We start from the raw sequence: 18,606 nt of genomic DNA, 5'->3' as shown, positions 1-18,606 counted from the left end.
CATTCCCTTCGTAAGTGGTGAGTGTGTGCCACGTACACAGGAAGCAAGGCAAACTCAAGAAATGAGTAGCCTACAATTTCCACGGCCATCGCTCCTTGCAATTAGCGTCCCTGCTTGAAAGGACATCTCACGTGGCCCTTGCTGCTCGAAAGGCAGACTTTCCTCTACCTCTACGACCTCCACGGCCCCCGCAACACCCAAAAATCGCAGGGGACGTAGGCCTACGATCCTGAAATTCGTGCGTCCGGTTGTGACCGAGGCTTAATGTGCTTCAGTACAAAGTAAAGTTCAGTAACACTAAGATATAGTAACTAATGATCCACAACGCTAACCATTTACATCATATTATAAAATCTACCTCGAGCAAAAATACACTTAAATTTTGGTCTATGTTTCTTTTGCGACAAGGAACCTTCATTGCAATAATAATAACCTGCATTGCAGGAATCAAGAATAGCGAGGATTGTTGACTGGTACCTGCAGATACTCGATATTTCATGCGCGCACCAGTCTGTGTTTGTGATGCGTGTGTGTGCACCCAATTTCTCACACAAATATCATTTCTTTTAGGAACGTGTCCCCACCGCACTGTGTTTAATGTAAAACAACATACCTTTGCCACGGCGGATACAGCTAGTGGTGTATACAGCGCTTCGGTAGGCCTATGTGAAACTTTTGTACATGTATAGGGCCTGCGTGTAGAGAACTATACAATATGTATAACCCGTTTATTTTGAAATTGATCTAACATTTCACGGATAGCTTCCATCAATGAACCTTCATGATCAGTGTAATAAAGATCTTTATTTGTCATTAGAGTATCAAACGTTTTCTGAAAATATTTCGTTTAAAAACAGATGAATCTTTTCCTACAAATTTTTCACTTTGTGGGATTAAGGAAATATCAAATTTAAATGTTGCATTTTTAGGTTGTACAGAACACGTTTAGTAGGCCTACTGAGTACCTATTATACATGTAACCATGATTTGAAACACATAATAATGTACATTCAAACATATATTTATATTTCCCAGGCATTCAGTTACACCAAACAGGCTCCCGATACATCTCTCCGAGTACGTTGGTTTGGGGCCTTAGGTGCAAAATCCCAAAGTCCAGCACCCGGTTGTCTGCGATTTTATTTTACCTTTAATGGAGAAGAGTGTAAAGCTCCCACTCCGATAGATGGAGCCATTGCATGGCTCACCGATCCCATCATCCGAACGCAGACGACTCATTCAAGTAGGCGGCGTTTTTTAAAGTCCTTCTTATATGCAGGATATACATTGCTCTAGTACTTTTTCCGGTCTATATATTCCATTACGTTAAACAAACATTTTATCTGTTTGTAATTCAACAATCATTGATGCAGGACGTCATAATGACGGCATCTCTGCATGATTGAAACAATATGGACAATTGGACGTAAAAGCATCATTAAGAAAGATTTCAAGAGAAAAAAAATAGTCAAAAATTTTAGTTAGAAACAAGTTTTATCAGTACACATCCTTCCACCGTAGTAGGACTAATATGTTAATCGCTCTGTTATTTGTTTTTTAAGTTGAAGGGATTTGCCAAAATCTAGGCCAAGGAGATTATGCAGTTGCTTTGAATGTTGGACAATGTCTATTTGGCAACCTCAACCAAATGGATCCGGACCCTCGCGTCAATGACGTCTCCAGGATTATTGTGGAGGAAGTTAGACTTGGGAAGTCACAGTTTGCAGGTAGGGCTAGTTTTATTTTGGATATACACGTAGGCCTACTAGGGTAGTTCTTGGGGATTCCAGCACTTTGCCCTTTAACACCATGATGCAGTTGTATATCAGTGGCGGATTTGGAGGGGTCAGGGGGTCCTGAAATAATGAAAAATGCAGGCCCCGAACCCCACGCCAAGGGGGCCGAGGGTCAGTATCGTATGTCATTCCTTAAAAAAGAAGCAGGCCCCCTTCAAATAATCCTAGATCCGCCCCTGGTTATTTACGCTTTTTAAACGATTTATAACGAGGATAAAACAGCTAGAATTCAGTATCAGTCATTTGTTCTGTTATTCTTCTATTTATTTTTTCACTTTTGAACAAATGTTGAAAATATAGGTGCTCAAAATCTAATTTCCTAAAAATAAGAGGAGATCTCGCACGTAAACTAAATGGAATATTAACAGCTTCCTCTGACATTTAGTACTCCTGCTCAGATATTGGATGTTTACTAGAAGGGACTTCAGCCAAGTGAATGAATCATAGTTCGAAACCGTACCAAATGGCACCGTTCGCCCTCTAAAGCGCCAACATTTTTCGATGGGCCCCGAACCCCACCTCGGAGGGGAGGTGGGGGGTGGGATCGGCTTCGCATTGCGGCCTGTCATATTTTAAAACCGGACTCCCCTTCAAATAATCCTAGATCCGCCCCCGTATAAGAACCGAAGGTGTCAAAACGATCTATAAACCGTCGTTGGTATAAGTCTGTCAGATTTTAGTCACACCCGGCCCTCACATGGAAGTACTGAGGCTGGTGCATTTCACTCGTACTGGTGAAAAATGATAAATTTAAAAAGAGCTCTTGAAAGATTTCGGAAATAGGTATATGTATCGTAATTTTCTCAGTGTATTTTGGTAGGTTTTATTATGTGCTATTAAGGAGTTGCACTATGGCATTGTAATTGCCCAACATAGGTCTTATACTATTTTCTTTTTACAGTCCTATCAGTAACGTAATAACAATGAGTTTCCTGCACATGCAGGAAGCATTCCCTACTTGAATTGTGCGTCCTTAATCAACTGTTCGAAGTTGAAGCTGACAAGTTTACTGTAGAGCATGGGTATAAAGTTATAAATTCTGGGAAGATACATGTACATTCTATACAAGCGTCCATGTATCAAACACATTTTAATATAGGATGCAAGACCAATTAATTAGACGAGTGAGAACACATTTTCATTCTATCTTTAGATCTACCTAAAGCTGCTCAACAGGTGTTTAATCTTCGTCACTGGAACTGGTACAACCTAAACTTCACAGGTCTGGGAGAAATCAAGGTATGTCAATATATCAATTATATGATTAACTTTCTTTCTTTCTATTTCTCTGCATTCCTTTCTATCCCCCTCTTTTTCATTCCTGCTAATACAGTTATAAATTCTGTCGAAAATTGGTATTTGTTTTATTCATGTTCCATTTATATTAAAAAAGATCAAAAAAACCCCATACGCTCATTCAAATCCTTACATAGGCATACCATTTCATGTGTTGGATAAAAAAGTTTTAATACTGATGCGTCTATGAGGATCTACTTTAAAGATGTTATATGTAATATTTAAAGTACACCTTCATAGATGCATCAGTATTGTATCTTATTTTAAGATCTATACGGTGATTTGACATTAATCTTCAATGTGTTGGATAAAAAACTATTATAATCATTATTAATATACTAGTATGTGTAATAAAACTTTAACGTGTTTATATCAATTTCAGAGCATGATCTACCCCAAGATGTCCTTCGACAGTGGCCTGAGGGTCAGTATGACAGCCACAGTGATGACCAGTCAGTACGTATAGTATGACTCTCTTACATATTAGAGACCGTTCACAATGAATTATATCGACCTAGGTTATCTCCCAAAGTCTGTTATAAGAAGCAAAACGGTGTTCATTATGCTCCATAAAAACTTTAAAGTATGTCCAAATTTTGTACCGATTACCATTGTTAATATCAAGGTAAAATGATCGTGTACACATCATATATGGTTATATGCACATCGTTTAGTTCTTTAGGCAGCGATTATAATTTTAATCTCCCAAAAAGATACATACGTTATTGCCACCAGTCATTCAAAGCAAGTCCCTGTTTTTTTTTTCTAAAAAGATTTTTTGTAATACTCTCTTATGTATAGCCATCTATGGAGGTCACGTGGTCCGACGACAAGCATATCACCTCTTTTTTTAGGAGAAGGGATTTTTGTACGATGTGGCAGTTCCGGTTTGGCGGGAACGGTTGCCCTGTATCGACACACGTGGTGAAGGGCCTTCGCTACACGGATTCGGTCCAAATAACAACACAGCATCTGTTCCCCATAACAGGTATAAAGTACCCTCAAAAGCAGTTCATCTCGATCGATTCCTGTCATTATTGTCATTGTTATTCTTATGTCTTTTAATTTTATTATTTCCGCAATCCTTTATATACAGGGTGGTCTATAAAAACGACCTATTTTACTGTCCATCTCAGTTCAAAATAGGTCGTTTTTCATGGACCATCTTGTAAAGTTACTAACACACTGGTAAGTGTGTACATGTACAATAATAAAAATAAGTGCTTGGATATGCTCAATACATGTATGCTGATATAAAAGTATGAGTCGCATGAAAGAACCTTATGATAAAATGACCGTGGTTAAAGGTTAGTGGTGATCAAATTGATTTCGATTTAATTTGAAAAAAAAAATCTTAATAACGTTGTCTTACTTGGCATTATGCCAGCATACACTCAACTGCCACCTATCGTCATTTTGAAACAACACATGACGTAATTCTTATTATTCCAGTGAGCGGTATTTGTACGGGTCTTCCCGCAGGGAACCTGGTACTCAGCATACATACCTCTTCATGCTCGGGGTCTCCGGTGGATGCCGTCACTGGCTGGCAGACAAGTTTCTTCGTTTCTGCTGAAGAGGTCGTCCTGCCTTAAGGTACTTTGTTGTGCGAGGATTTTTACCCTCCCCAATTAAAATAATGCAGATATAAGTTTTATCATATTATGAGGTGATGCCGTCACATAAAGCTACACCAGGTTAAACTAATGGATAATTGTGAAGCTAATTTGAAGCTACTTATAAAAAGATCAAAATTTCAAAAAGATTATCGTTAGATACGAAAAGGCGATAAGTTGATTAAGATAATCATCAGATGATGGCAAAAACTTGATTTATGTAGATTATCAGTAGATCCTCAAAGTTCATATTTGAAATACTTACGAAAAGAAGATAGGTTTATGAAGTTTAAAGAGACATACGGAAATATTTAAAAATTCAATGTTATTGTTAGATATGAAATATAACCCTGAAATTATAGTGCTTACGAAAAAGATTTGATTCATTTATCCAACCTAATTAGCATGTTATACGGATTTTCTTTTTTATTTTTTGTGTTAAATGGTTCTTATAACTGTATGTCACCATAGCGTGTGGTAAATAGTATAGAAATAAAGACAACTCAATACTTGAGGCTATAATGGGCCCTTTGCAACTAGATCACTAGATGTTGCATTCTTTTGTTTACTGGAGAGCTTACCCGTATCCAGTAAACAAAAGAATGCTGGAGAGCATTTAAACTCTTCGGTTAACAAAAACAGTCAACATCTAGTTATGTATTTGCAAAAGGCCCATCCGTATCTGATTGTCATTAAGTGGGTTTTATTGCACATTAAGAAAATTGTCACAATTTATGTGTATTAACCAACAGCTTGATTGCCTTTTCTAGAGTGATACAGACGTCCCGCTTTAATGGGTCATATCGAAACTGTGTGGGAACCCGCAATATCAAAATTGTTTGTTAACTGTTTTGGTTTACTGGTAACGTTTTTCGAGTTTATAACTTATTTTAATATTTGCATCTCTGTAGTACATGTCGTCTCCATGGGTATTTTTATTGCAGCAATATAGGCATTATATTTGTTATATGTCATAATTTAGCGGATGCTGTTTTTGGTTGCTCTTTCACTCGTGCAAATGAAATGGTACTACTACTACTACTACTACTTCTACTACAGTATGGTCTTAGTTGAATGGCCATATAAACGTGATTTACATGACGTGAATAACAGTGATTATTTTTGTCGTAAAATGTTGTAAAATGTCGTAAGCATGTGCAAAGAAAAAGATAAGTTGAACCACTTATTGCCAAAAGTGAAAGAACATGAATTCACATGACCTAAGGCAATCTCAGCTTTTTTACTTTCCGAAACCAAGACCTGCTAAGCCTGCAAAGATTTTAATTCAATTGGAGTTGATAAATTTTAATACAGTCGCATTTAATTACTTAAAAGAGGTTGATTGATTTAATATTTTAATCATTAGTGGAAAATGTCATAATAAGTTTTATCTATTTTTAACACTCATCTATAGTGCATGTAAAATCTAAATTTTAGTTTCAATATTAATAGTACTTCTACTACTAATAAATTTATTACTATTGTTATTATTAATTGTAAGAGACGAAAACAAGGTTCACAGAGATTGCCTAATAACGAAATAGGGAATACATGTAGCTGATTGACAAATAAGAATGAAATATTCTTATGATGAACTAAAAGATGATGTAAAGAAAATCTATGAACAATATGGATAGATAAAGGATGGATTACATCGTGTGTGAGTATGTACAGAAAGTCTGTGAATAAATGTTTGAATTGATATCCTACATCGTTGTCTGTTACTACTGTACACGTATGTCACTATTCCATTCCTGTTTTCAATTTGATCATGATATAGTCAAAGGGATAAATCCAAATGAACTTTTGCGTTACTTGGATAAACTGATTTGAATTGATTTTAAATAAATCAGTAAATGTTCTGATACAGCTAGGAACCGATCATTATTTAAGTCTGATCCCAGCCCCAGTCCCCCTCACCAAAAATCGAGACCCCCTAATGGCATTCTATTTTTGGGGAGCCTCCTTTGAATATTCACCCCCTCCTGTAATAAAAAAACGAACTCTGGTATTTTTTTCGCTATTGCATAAAAAGTATGTCACATACACTCCACTCATGGGGGAAAATTTACGTAGAAATTGAATGATTTTACAAAAAAATCGACTGTAAACATTGTTGAATTTACTCTAAAATGTAGATACTCCATGTTTAGGCAGGGTTGAAGTGTAGTTAAAAATAATACAGAATTTATTCTATTCATTCTTATGAAAGAAAACTACTGGTAGAAACATAAAAAAAGATGTAAAGAAATTTAATCAGACAATATCGGTTGATATTTTTACACACACTTACTCTAGTGAGATTTGGTTATATAAATCATAACAGATGTACGAAAACAGACCAATGCCAAATATCCCAAACCATATATGTAAAGATGGATGGCTAAAATGCAACAAGAGATTGTGAACAGTGGAAAGCAATTTCTTCCTTAAGACAGTCCACTCGGAGGCTGAGGTACAATTGCTGAATTTCTTCCCGAATGTAGTACGAATGTTGAAAATTCTTCATTCCGGCTGGTTCCGCTAGAATCCTTTTCATTCTGAATAAGTGTGACGGGGCCTTTCAGGGGCGGATCCAGAGTTATTTTCTGAGTCTTCCAAATTATCTTTGTTGATTCATCCTCCCTTTTTGACCGTCTTCCGACAGAAAAAAATAGATACCCGTCAATGTAAAATTAAAAATCTGACTGTTTTCTGGAAGACCCAGAAGACGCCCTAAATCCGCCCCTGCATTTAGCAAGAGCCCTTGCAGAATTGGAGTGTCTTACAAAGTCCGATGTGCCTATTAGAATGCTCCCCTACGGTGTATAACAGCTAGCTGTAAGCTCCGTCGACCTGTCTGCCTGTTTTTCATGCTTTTCATGCCTTTTTTTTACATTGGGCAGTGCGTTTTTTCTATCTCTCTGGTTCTGTGATCCTTCTAAATTCGGGTAATTGGCCATGTTAAGTACAGCCGTTCAATTTAGTATTAGCCAGGCTAATAAGCAGTCAATCTGTCAATCTGATGCAAAACAGAAAATTATACAGCCCTTAATGTAAACGAGAGCTATGGTCTCCCACTATGAGGTCTTGATTTACTTTCATGGATATGGCTTAGGTATGCATACACAGCCAGGTCACGGGAGCCAACAATCTCAAAGGAGCTGGGGGTCTGCAAATGTGGTCTCCTTTACTCCCCTAATTGATTCAGCTTGAGAAGTGACACACAACCCAAATCCAGAGATCTTGATCCAGAGTGGACCTTTTCCATCCAAATTTGCAATAATGGGCAATAATTCCACTCCCCCTGCTAAGCTGCCCGTCAAAGGTTGGTTCCCTGTAGGATACATGTTTTTTGGTGAAAGGGGTGAGAAATGGGGAAAATGGCATTTCGATTGATTTTTTTTTCAAATAATTTACTCCTCTGATTTACATGGACTTTGAATTTCTAAGGTCTTATTTATTTGCCAGTTTACTTTTTCATTTCAAAAGTTCAACTCTTTCTTTTTTCACCAATCTGCATATCTTTCCCATGAATTCCATTTTGTAAAACAAATGAATGTTTTCAAGCTTTCATGCTCCCAGTAATGATTGTTGAATTGTAGATGTGAACAGACACTCCATCATCAGAACAGCCACAGTAAGTGATGGCTGAGTAAAATACGATAATTGGTATCATTGGTGATAGCTGTGAGAGACGATGACAGTCCTGCTATCTAAATCGACCGCGAAGGCTTGGAACGTTAGGGGCTTTCCATAGCTCAGTGGTTCGAGACATACAGCTATAAGCCCCATGAAACCCTTCTGATTACTACTTTTTTTGTTAACTACGTTAATGTTTTTGATCTGAAAACAGCCTTATCGATTTCATTTTTACTTCATTTGTGTTTTAATGATGACTATTGAATTATATATGGGGACAAACTCTTCAGCAAGAAGGCGGCTCAATAACTGATAACAGATTATAAGATATGGTAATGAGTATCAGCGGTTATAATTCCATAATTGATGGCACTCCCTTCTAAATCGACTGTGATAGCTAAGGGAAGTTAAGTGCTTTCAACTGTTCAGGCTAGGTGCTTAGACCCAAGATACACTGGTGTGTAGTACCAAACACAATTTGTTTGGAGGGTTATCCATTTCCCAGGATATCCACGCATTCTCATTGATGTTATGATCTAAGGATTTAGTTTGCCATCGGGGAGTTTGGATCTGATTAGCATTTAACCAGTCTACTATTGTATTGACTCTACGTAGAATAGAATTATCATGTTGAAACATAACTGGGTGGTCATGTTCACCTAACATATTCTCTACAGAATTCCTTAAGTTCTTTCCAGAACTTACATGTAATGCTCTACGTTCAGGTTCCCGTTGACCAATACTAGCTTGCCTACACCATGGTAGCCAATACGCCCCATGCCATGAATTATGTAGGGCGACCAGAGGCAGAAAATGTCGTATGTACGTAGGGGTGACATTTTTTTTTTATTGGTATGGGGTATATGAGAAACTTTGTAACTGATGTAACTTTGTAACTCCACGACCAATGCATGATTGAAAGCTACAAGTCTATGATTCAAATATAAAACTAAAAATAGAGCTATACCTGAGAGAGCTTTCGATCACGTCCGTGATCATCCGTGATTTAGTGTAGAAATTGAAAAGTTTAATATTTGAATCATATCCTACGACTACACATGAATTCCCATCAAAACACAAGTCTATGTATATATCCCATGAAAATTGTTTAATGCATGAAGTGTTAGGATGCAAACGTTGAAACAACGCAAGCATCAAAAATTAAACTGCGACCATGAACGATTTATTTGAAAAACTATGTGTATGTAATTTAACAATACCCGATTCCCAACCGATTTATAATTGAAAGTCTCGACTCTCTGTTTATATCCCTTGAAAATAGTTTAGTATGTGAAGTGTTTGGATGTGCACATCAAAAATTAAACTCAGAGCACTTAATGTAGCCCAAAAGAAAACAAAACGTCCATCTTCAATCAGCGATACATGTCGATTTATGTCTGTAGGATCTAAATTAAAATTAATATTTAAAGGCGAATCATTTTCGAGTGCAAACTTGTACACTAACGCATGTTCGCTTTCTTGTGATGTCGTCACGCTTCTATTGATTATAAGCCACTGAAAATTAGAAGAGGAGGACGCAGGGGAAATATGTGAAAACCAACCAACGGGCACATTTCTAAGAAATTGATCCTCCGTCGGCCAATCACAGACAAGTTTGACATTGTCTCCTAGGCAACGCGTTGTCAACATTTGTTTGTGCCATAGAATAATTGTGGAATTCTTGTCTGTCGATATTTAGTTTAAAGACCAATGTATAGAGGTGCGGTTGACGCACGTTCTAGTGAAAATGTCACTGAGCAGTTTCACGATTTTCTTGGTTTTGGAAAGTTTTTTGTGTACTTCAGTTGTGAAATCTTCACAAATTGCAGATGATCACGTGTGCCAGGTGTTTGGAAACGAAGTCCTGTGTCAGGTAGGACGGTAGTCAACTAAAAAATATTAAGAAGATAAATGAAGTCCATAATGATAATTATGTCGAATATTTTAGAAATTTCTAAAGGAAAAAGTGTTAGGGTAAGCACTAGATTACTTTAAAGGTCCTGCTGATACAGGTCTGATAGAAATATGCCTCCCATTGACCCCTTAAATTCCACCACATTTAATTGATGAAATTAAGTCATTTAGATGAGATTTGTGTGGAAATTTTATACTTTCCATACACTTTGTACACTATAAATTTTAACTGACTCTTTGCCGTATATCTGGATATCAACATGGGGTTACACGTGAATACCTATAAACAGTGAATGATAAGACCGAGATGCCTTATGAAATACATCACAATTTCTGATGCAATGGTTTTAAATATGAAAGGCAAAATATCATCGGAGATGAATGCTCAAGCCTATAGTTAAGTTGAAAAATTTCAGGTATTTTGTATTTTGGACAAATTAAATAGCAGTAAAAACTGAAGACAAAACCTTAACGCATATCTGGTAATGTCACTTAATTTACAACGTGAACAAATTAACGCACGTCCCAGCTGTGTGTACCGTATAAATATATATTCGAACACTGGCAGACAAGTTCTGGTCAGTGTAACAGTGTCTACTATATAGTAGCTTAGCCAATATATATGTACCATTACGAAAATTTGGACCGTTTCACGTAAAGTAAAATTCAGTAAAATAACATTACCGAAATGAAAAATATATAACTCTACTTCTGTCGCTGTTCTACCTTATTCTATTTTATGATATTTCACTTAAACCCTTGTATAGAGCACCGCTACCTCTATCCGGCTCCCGTGTATCAGAGAGTGTGACCGATACAAAGAGAATTGTCAATCGGCCCGGGTGTACGGTAACGACAGACAGTGCAGGATTCAACTGAAAACCGCGCCCAGTAAGTATGAACGCGCTGACACAATTAACCGTGTGATGAAATTAAGGAACGTCTTATTATTTTTTAATCTATTGATTGTTGATTGATTGATGAAATGAATAATTTGCAGACCTGGACCCCTGCTTAAATGTCCCACAGGTAAATGTGTCATGCGATAAACCAAAATTTCAGTGTTATCACACAATATGTGTCTATTTAGCATTATTCCATGTCGTGTCTGAGATACTATTACTTAATTGTTATATGAAGGCGTAACGCTCATTGTGTGCCTTTAATTTCAAGTTACGTGTAACAGAGTGATGGACAATGTCCAGCAGTGGACGTGGAATAGCTGGTATTCGAACACTGGCGGCCAAGTGCTGGTTAGTTTAACAGTGTCTACTATAGTAGCCTAGCCAATATTTTGTATTTTTGAGACATCAAAAATAAATATATTAATGGTAATTGAAATGGAACAGAATTAGACTAATACAGTAATTTTGGCGGCAAAGTACTTTACAAGATAAAAGCCCAGAAATGTTTTCGAAATGTTTTTAGAAAAATATAGGCATGCATGCAGGCAGTACTTTCGGAATCAGTTCATATGACTTTACGTACATCATGAAATAGAATATCTATTGGTATAGCGCTTTCATGAAATTACACATTGAAAATATGTAAAGTGGAAAATAAACCAAAGAAACTGGTTTATTTATCATATAAGTAAAAACCATGCAACATTCTGAGTTTTAGGTCAGTAGAAACTCGTTATTAGCAGCATGTATCCTCCTTTTTCAGGATATTGTTTTCAGTGTCCCCTGAAACCCAGGGCAATCCTCTGTTAATACCACAGTGCACCTTTAACTTATAAATACTATCCATGCATTGCAGAATGTCAACTACATAAAGAAGAACGCATCCACCGCGCTGCGAGTTCGCTGGTCTGGAAGTATAATGGGTGGTTACAACTCCGATCGGGGGTCTCGCTTTTACTTCACGTTCAATGGGGCACCTTGCACTGAGCCTGCTGGTATCGAGGCCGTAGACTGGACTGGGGCTGATAGAGAGTATTATCTCCATACTGAATGTGAGTAGCATGGCTGACGTCAAACACTCTTTGTAAGACTTTAGGGAAATGATATTTTGGCACAAATATACAGTTTTTTTGGTATGATATGATATGATATGATATGATATGATATGATATGATATATTTATAGAAAGTGCTTATAAATTTAGAGGCATAGCTTCGTGTGTAGAACTTGCGATGAGGCACTGCTCTCTTTTCCTACATTTCTTCTAGCAAAATATTCTTAGTTATTCCCCTTTCTTTGGTTGTGTTTTCATTTCTAGAGTCGACTTTATAGAAACAAAGAAAAAAACAGCTTTTAAGAGGGCTCAGAGTTTTGAGCAATATACTTATACTATGAATTACCAACAGGCTAAAAACTATACCAGTGCACTGTGGTATATGTATCCTGTATCACATATTTCATTTCAGTCGAAGGGATTTGTAACAATATTCCGGCAGGAACCATTCAGATTGGTTTCAACGTGGGAACACTGCCGGGTATATCAAGCCAGCCGTACTTGGGGTGGTCACCCGGTAACTGCAAAATAACAGCCGAGGAAGTCGATCTGGGGGAGAACGAAGGTACACTGTAGTATAGCATGGCATTTAGCATAGGATATCATACCGTGTAGCTCGTACAAAAACGCAGTACATACTTAATCACACGGAAACCATACCTCAAATCTACTCCGATTCAAGGTATGGATGAATTGTATAGTGTATAGCATAGCATTATAGGACTATCATATAGCATGACATTAAATGGCATAAATAGCATAGCATGGTATAATGTACTAAATCATGGTATGAAATGGCACAGTAGGCCTACACCATAACATATTTTATTTTACAAAATAAAAAAACAATTTTCGAGGAAAAGTTGGTAATGTGCTTAAGACCATACTTTTCTTCACACAAATATCGTTTGTTTTAGGTCCCTGTCCCCACCACACTGTCTTTAATGTAAAACAACATACCTTTTCCACGGCGGACACAGCTAGTGGGATATACGGCGCTTCGGTATGTGAAACTTTGGTACATGTATATGTGAACAGAATTATACAATATGTAAAGCCTCTATCTTTGAGCCTTTTTGATCAGGGAAATAGAGATCTTGATTTGCCATTAGCGTATCAAACGTTTTCTTAAAATGTTTGATTCAAAAACCCATTCTCTTCTTACAAATCTTTCGTCTTATAAAGTGTGGGGAATATCACATATATTTAAAAGTAACATTTTTACCTTGTACATGTAGTTAGGTAATGTTTCACTATACAGTACCTATTACATATGCAAACCTTGACTTGCAACACATGCATATACATGTCTATTGAGAAAGAGAGAGAGAGAGAGAGAGATGTATCATTTTTAACATCCAGACATGAATTTATATATTCCCAGGTATTTAGTTACACCAAACTGGCTCCCGATACATCTCTCCGAGTACGTTGGTTTGGGGCCTTAGGTGCAATATCCCAAAGTTCAGCACCCGGATGTCTTCGATTTTATTTTACCTTTAATGGAGAAGAGTGTAAAGCTCCCACTCCGATAGATGGAGCCATTGCATGGCTCACAAATCCCATCATCCGAACGCAGACGACTCATTCAAGTAGGCGACGTTTAATAGTCTTTATCTTGTGTTTATCTTTCCGGTCTATATATTTCATTACGTTAAACATTTTATTTGTATGTAAATCAATAATCATAGGTGCAGGTAGTCATTATGCCGGTATTTTGTTTGATTGAAAAAGATGGACACCTGGACGTAAAAACACTATGTAAGAAAGATTAAAAGAAAGAAAAATTGCAAAATTTTAGTCAGAAACAAGTAATACTAGTGAAAATCCTTCCACCGTAGTAGAACTCATATGATTATCGATCTGTTCATTGTCTTTTAAAGTTGAAGGGATTTGCCAAAATCTAGGCCAAGGAGATTATGCAGTTGCTTTGAATGCTGGACACTGTCTATATGGCAACCTCAGCCAAATGGACCCGGACCCTGGCGTTAATGGTGTCTCCAGGATTGTTGTGGAGGAAGTTAGGCTCGGGAAGCCACAGTTTGCAGGTACCTTTTTTTGAATACACATGTATTTGGGTAGTTTTTTTGGTGATTCCAATACTTTTCCCTAAAACACCATGATACATGTACTGTTGGATATCAAAAACTGTAAATTAATGGACGTGTAAAGGCACGTTTTTATTCTATCTTTAGATCAACCTCAGGTTGCTCAACAGGTGTTCAATCTTCGTCACTGGAACTGGTACAACCTAGACTTCACGGGGCTGTCAGAAATCGAGGTACGTCATTTCATCATTTTTAATCAAATTTCTCTCACTTACTCCTTCTCTCTCTCCCTCTCTCTCTCTCTTAGGGATGATAATACAGTCTTTGTTCATGCATTTCCATTCAAATTTACATAGGATTAAAACACTCAGTCAAATACGTCAAATGCGCATGCAATGTCGGGGCAATAGAACGTATTTATATCAACTTCAGAGCATGATCTACCCCAAGATGTCCTTCGACAGTGGCCTGAGGGTCAGTATGACAGCCACAGTGATGACCAGTCAGTACGTATAGTATGACTCTCTTAGGGACCGTTAACAATGAATTATATCGACCTAGGTAATGCGCACTTACTCTTCTTGTTTGAAACTTTAAAATCACCATTGGTCTGTATTCTACACGACGGTTATCTCCCAAAGTCAGTTATAAGAAACAAGCATGATCTACCCCAAGATGTCCTCCACCAGTGGCCTGAGGGTCAGTATGACGGCTACAGTGATGACCAGTCAGTACGTATAGTATGACCTTTTTAGGGACCGCTCACAATGAGTAATATCGACCTAGGTAATGCGCACGTACTCTTCTTGTTTGAAACTTTAAAATCACCATTGGTCTGTATTCTACACGACGCAAGGAGGTGGCATACCTGTGTATGTGCGTTGACTGTTGATCTGACTGCATTCAGCGAGAGTCCCCGTGGAGTTTGTGTGCACTAAAACTCATTGTGAACTGTCGCTTAGACTGGCTGAAAATGCATTCCTTGCACACCATTTTGTCAAATAATTTTGCGTTCTTCAATTTAGGACAAATCCGACGTGCACAAGTGTAGTCACCAATCATTGAGTGGTCCATTAGTATTAATATTTCCTTTTACACAAAACAGGCGCGGTTTTTCTATTTGAATGAAGTACTATTGATCTAACTTGGGTACGAGTACATCTCAGATATACTAAATACTATACAGTGGTCCCTGGTGTGTCTGCTTTGCATTGACTACATAATTCGATTTTTTCTTTAATGCATGCATTTATCACAAAAACGTAACAAAATATCACAGTTGGAAACGCCGTTCCTTTTAGTCCCTGCTCTGCAGTCAAAAACTAAGTGATATTCCTATTTTTTCTAGAGCCAGAGCTGTCTGCACGAAGTGGGAGTTCCGGTTTGACCGACAGCTGTGCCCAGTGTCGACACACGTGGTGCACGGCGTTCGCAACACCAATTCTTACCAAACAACAACGCGGCATCTGTTCCCCATAACAGGTATGACGTAACCTCAGTAGGGGTTAAACTCGATCGTTTCCTGTCATTATTGTCATAGTTATTATTATCTATTCTATAATTGGTGGTTTAAAGGTTAGTGGTGATCAAATTGATTTCGATAACATTTGGAATCTTTTTCAATGAAGTTGTCTTACTTTTGGCATTATGCCAGCATACACTTAACTGCCATCTATTGTCATTTTGAATGTACACACGACGTAATTCTTATTATTCCAGTGAGCGGTATTTGTACGGGTCTTCCCGCAGGGAACCTGGTACTCAGCATACATACCTCTTCATGCGGGGGGTCTCCGGTGGATGCAGTCACTGGCTGGCAGACAAGTTTCTTCGTCTCTGCAGAGGAGGTCGTCCTGCCTTGAGGGGCTTCAAATAATGCGAATACTAGCATTGTCGTAGGGGCCATTCAGAATAGAAAATGCCAACTGATCCGCCGACTAAATATCGCCGACGCCACTTCAAAAGCGATGCCGCTAATTCCATGATGTTCTCCCCTCCCCCACAGGCACCGTTGCTGCAGGGGCCTAGCAATTAAACCTCCGAGCCAATATTTAATCCGTCTAATGGCGCGTTTGGAGATGGGAGACCATCGGGAATCAGCGGCATAGATTTTGAAGTGGGTTGGCCATATTTAGTCGGCGGATCAGTTAGTACTCGGATCATCTGTTCATCTATTCTAGTAGTCATCTATTCTGAATGGCCTCTATGAGGTGATGCTGCCACATCAAAGCTACACCAGGCTAAATTTGATGCTACCTATGCTTACTTAAAGATAAAAATTTCATGAAGGTTATCTTAAGGTAGGAAAAAGTGATGAGTTTATAAAGACAATCATCAGACGATGACAAAAAATTGATAGTTTTATGAAGATTATCGAAAGATGCCCAAACAAATATTTGACACACTTACGAAAAGCAGATGACTTTATAAAGTTTATCAAGACATACGGAAATATGAAAATATCAAAATTTCGTGAAAATTATAGTAAGATACGAAAATGTGACAAGTTTTTAAAGATTAGCATGGAGTGCTAGTGCTTACAAACATTTTGATTCATGTTCCAAACTTGTAAACAACGTTATGCATAAAATGTCCTTTATTGACGAATAAGATCCGTAGACAGCATGTTTTGTCACAATTTTTCGTTGATACTGTTGTTGCCTTTCTTTCTTTTGTACAAATATCTTATGCCATTTGGAGTACCAAATTGGAGTGGCCGGTATGTAAACTGCCCCTCCGTTGAAATTGCTAATCTATATACTGTGCATACTCCACCTCATGATTGAACAGTGTTCATATAACCGCGACCTGTGACCATATGGTCACGTGACTTAGTGCACTTACACAACTAAATTGGCATATAATTTGTTTTTTTTTTCTGTTTTTGTGTTAGATGGTTCTTATAGCTGTATGTCACCATTGTTTTTGGCGAATTATATAGAAATGAAGACAACTCTATACTTGAGGCTATAGTATGCCTTTTCCTGCTAGATGACTAGATGTTGCCTTCTTTTGTTTACTGAAGAGCTTGCATCACAGCCTGTGTGGAAACTCGCAATATCAAAATTATTTGTATTGTTTTAGATTACTGGTGCAGTGGTTGATTGATTTACTATTTTAATCAATAGTGGAAAATGTCATCATTTGTTTAATCTATTTTTTATCATTCTCTTATAGGGTATGTGAAATAAAGATTAAGGTTGCAATAATAATAATAATAACGCCATTATTATTATTATTATTATTATTATTATTATTATTATTATTATTATTAAAGTAACTACTTGAAATAGGCTGATTGGCTGAATATTAATATCGTTACTGGAAATGTCATTTTGTTTTATGTACTTTTATCATTCTCTTATAGTGTATGTGATATCAAGATTAAGGTTGCAATAATAATAATAATAATAATAATAACATTGCTATTATTATTATTGTTATAATTATTAATATTATTATACTACTGAAAACAGTTGATTGACATATTTTAATCGTTAGTGGAAATGTCAATGTCAATTTGTTTTATCTTTTATTAATCTCTTATACTATTATTATTATTATTATTATTATTATTATTATTATTATTATTATTATTAAACAAGGTTCACAGAGATTGCCTAATAACGAAATATGGAATACATGTTGATGATTGACAAATTAGAACGAAATATTCTTATGATCAAGTAAAAGATGGTGTAAAGAAAATAAGTAAACAAGAAATAGAGGATGGTTCCCATCATGTGTGTATGAACAGAAGTATGTGAATAAATGTTTGAATTATGTTCCAAATCGTTGTCGTCGTCACTATGAAACGGTATACAATTTACCAGTTTATGCTTTAAACTTGATTTTTTTATAGAGATATATCAGTGTTAAATGGCCAATATAGTTATGTGTATAAATGGATTGGCAGAAAGCAACATGAGATTGTGACTAATAGGAATAATTTTCTTTAAGACAAGCCGGTATGATGGTGAGGTAAAATTGCTGATTTCTTCGAAAATTTTCGAAACTCTTGTGTTCTTCCTAGCCTGTGTAGATGTCGTTAAATCATTTTTTTTCAAGTTTATCTTTAACGCCGGAGGACTACATGTGTCATACTTGGTGTCTAGTTTTAATGGTTTATCATCTTTACTTCTGTTAACCCCCAATGAGGAAAAAAAAAAAAAAAACGAGGAAAACGAGTCCGAAAATCACCCTTCTGCACATGTACTGATTTAAGAAGATGTCATCGCTGATACATGTTCCTTCATTTATCTCGGTTTATGCACGCCCAAACACATGTACCGGCACATGTACCGTGAATTAAACAGGCAAGCACCATGCAAACATAATGTTTGGACGAACTTTGAT

General features: G+C 37.0%; 2 protein-coding genes and 1 long non-coding RNA gene across 3 annotated transcripts; 2 read left to right on the top strand and 1 right to left on the bottom strand.

The window, feature by feature from the left end:
• Nucleotides 1-1,040: 1,040 nt before the first annotated feature.
• Nucleotides 1,041-6,417, top strand: LOC106181354 (collagen triple helix repeat-containing protein 1). The gene is made up of 6 exons (XM_086997859.1): nt 1,041-1,243; nt 1,563-1,727; nt 2,950-3,035; nt 3,475-3,548; nt 3,947-4,080; nt 4,545-6,417. The coding sequence occupies exons 2-6, from the start codon at nt 1,649-1,651 to the stop codon at nt 4,685-4,687; spliced, it is 516 nt and encodes a 171-aa protein (XP_086853985.1). The 5' UTR covers nt 1,041-1,243; nt 1,563-1,648; the 3' UTR covers nt 4,688-6,417.
• Nucleotides 6,418-9,697: 3,280 nt separating this feature from the next.
• LOC147759691 (uncharacterized) lies at nt 9,698-13,681 on the bottom strand. Its single transcript, XR_015331480.1, has 2 exons — nt 13,599-13,681; nt 9,698-10,218 (listed from the first exon to the last, which is right to left on the bottom strand). It is a non-coding gene; the product is annotated as an uncharacterized LOC147759691 (long non-coding RNA).
• LOC106157739 (uncharacterized) lies at nt 11,274-17,467 on the top strand. The gene is made up of 10 exons (XM_013533477.2): nt 11,274-11,496; nt 12,005-12,200; nt 12,615-12,767; nt 13,120-13,205; nt 13,587-13,794; nt 14,086-14,250; nt 14,398-14,483; nt 14,683-14,756; nt 15,599-15,732; nt 15,970-17,467. Exons 1-10 carry the CDS (start codon nt 11,434-11,436, stop codon nt 16,110-16,112), a joined length of 1,308 nt encoding a protein of 435 aa, XP_013388931.2. The 5' UTR covers nt 11,274-11,433; the 3' UTR covers nt 16,113-17,467.
• The last annotated feature ends 1,139 nt before the right edge of the window (nt 17,468-18,606 follow it).

Source organism: Lingula anatina, chromosome 10 (assembly GCF_051362555.1).
Source record: "Lingula anatina isolate TDL-2025a chromosome 10, LinAna3.0, whole genome shotgun sequence".
In the NCBI taxonomy this organism is placed as follows: domain Eukaryota; kingdom Metazoa; phylum Brachiopoda; class Lingulata; order Lingulida; family Lingulidae; genus Lingula; species Lingula anatina.
The sequence above is the reverse complement of the archived record's forward strand: the minus strand, read 5'-3'. Positions and strand labels throughout refer to the sequence as shown.

Coding starts and splice junctions, on each gene's coding strand:
- LOC106181354 (XM_086997859.1), top strand. CDS start 1,649: ATGGATCCGGACCCTCGCGTCAATGACGTCTCCAGGATTATTGTGGAG. Junction 1,728..2,949: donor TGGGAAGTCACAGTTTGCAG/GTAGGGCTAGTT, acceptor TTCTATCTTTAG/ATCTACCTAAAGCTGCTCAA. Junction 3,549..3,946: donor GCCACAGTGATGACCAGTCA/GTACGTATAGTA, acceptor CTCTTTTTTTAG/GAGAAGGGATTTTTGTACGA.
- LOC106157739 (XM_013533477.2), top strand. CDS start 11,434: ATGGACAATGTCCAGCAGTGGACGTGGAATAGCTGGTATTCGAACACT. Junction 12,201..12,614: donor GTATTATCTCCATACTGAAT/GTGAGTAGCATG, acceptor ATTTCATTTCAG/TCGAAGGGATTTGTAACAAT. Junction 12,768..13,119: donor CGATCTGGGGGAGAACGAAG/GTACACTGTAGT, acceptor CGTTTGTTTTAG/GTCCCTGTCCCCACCACACT.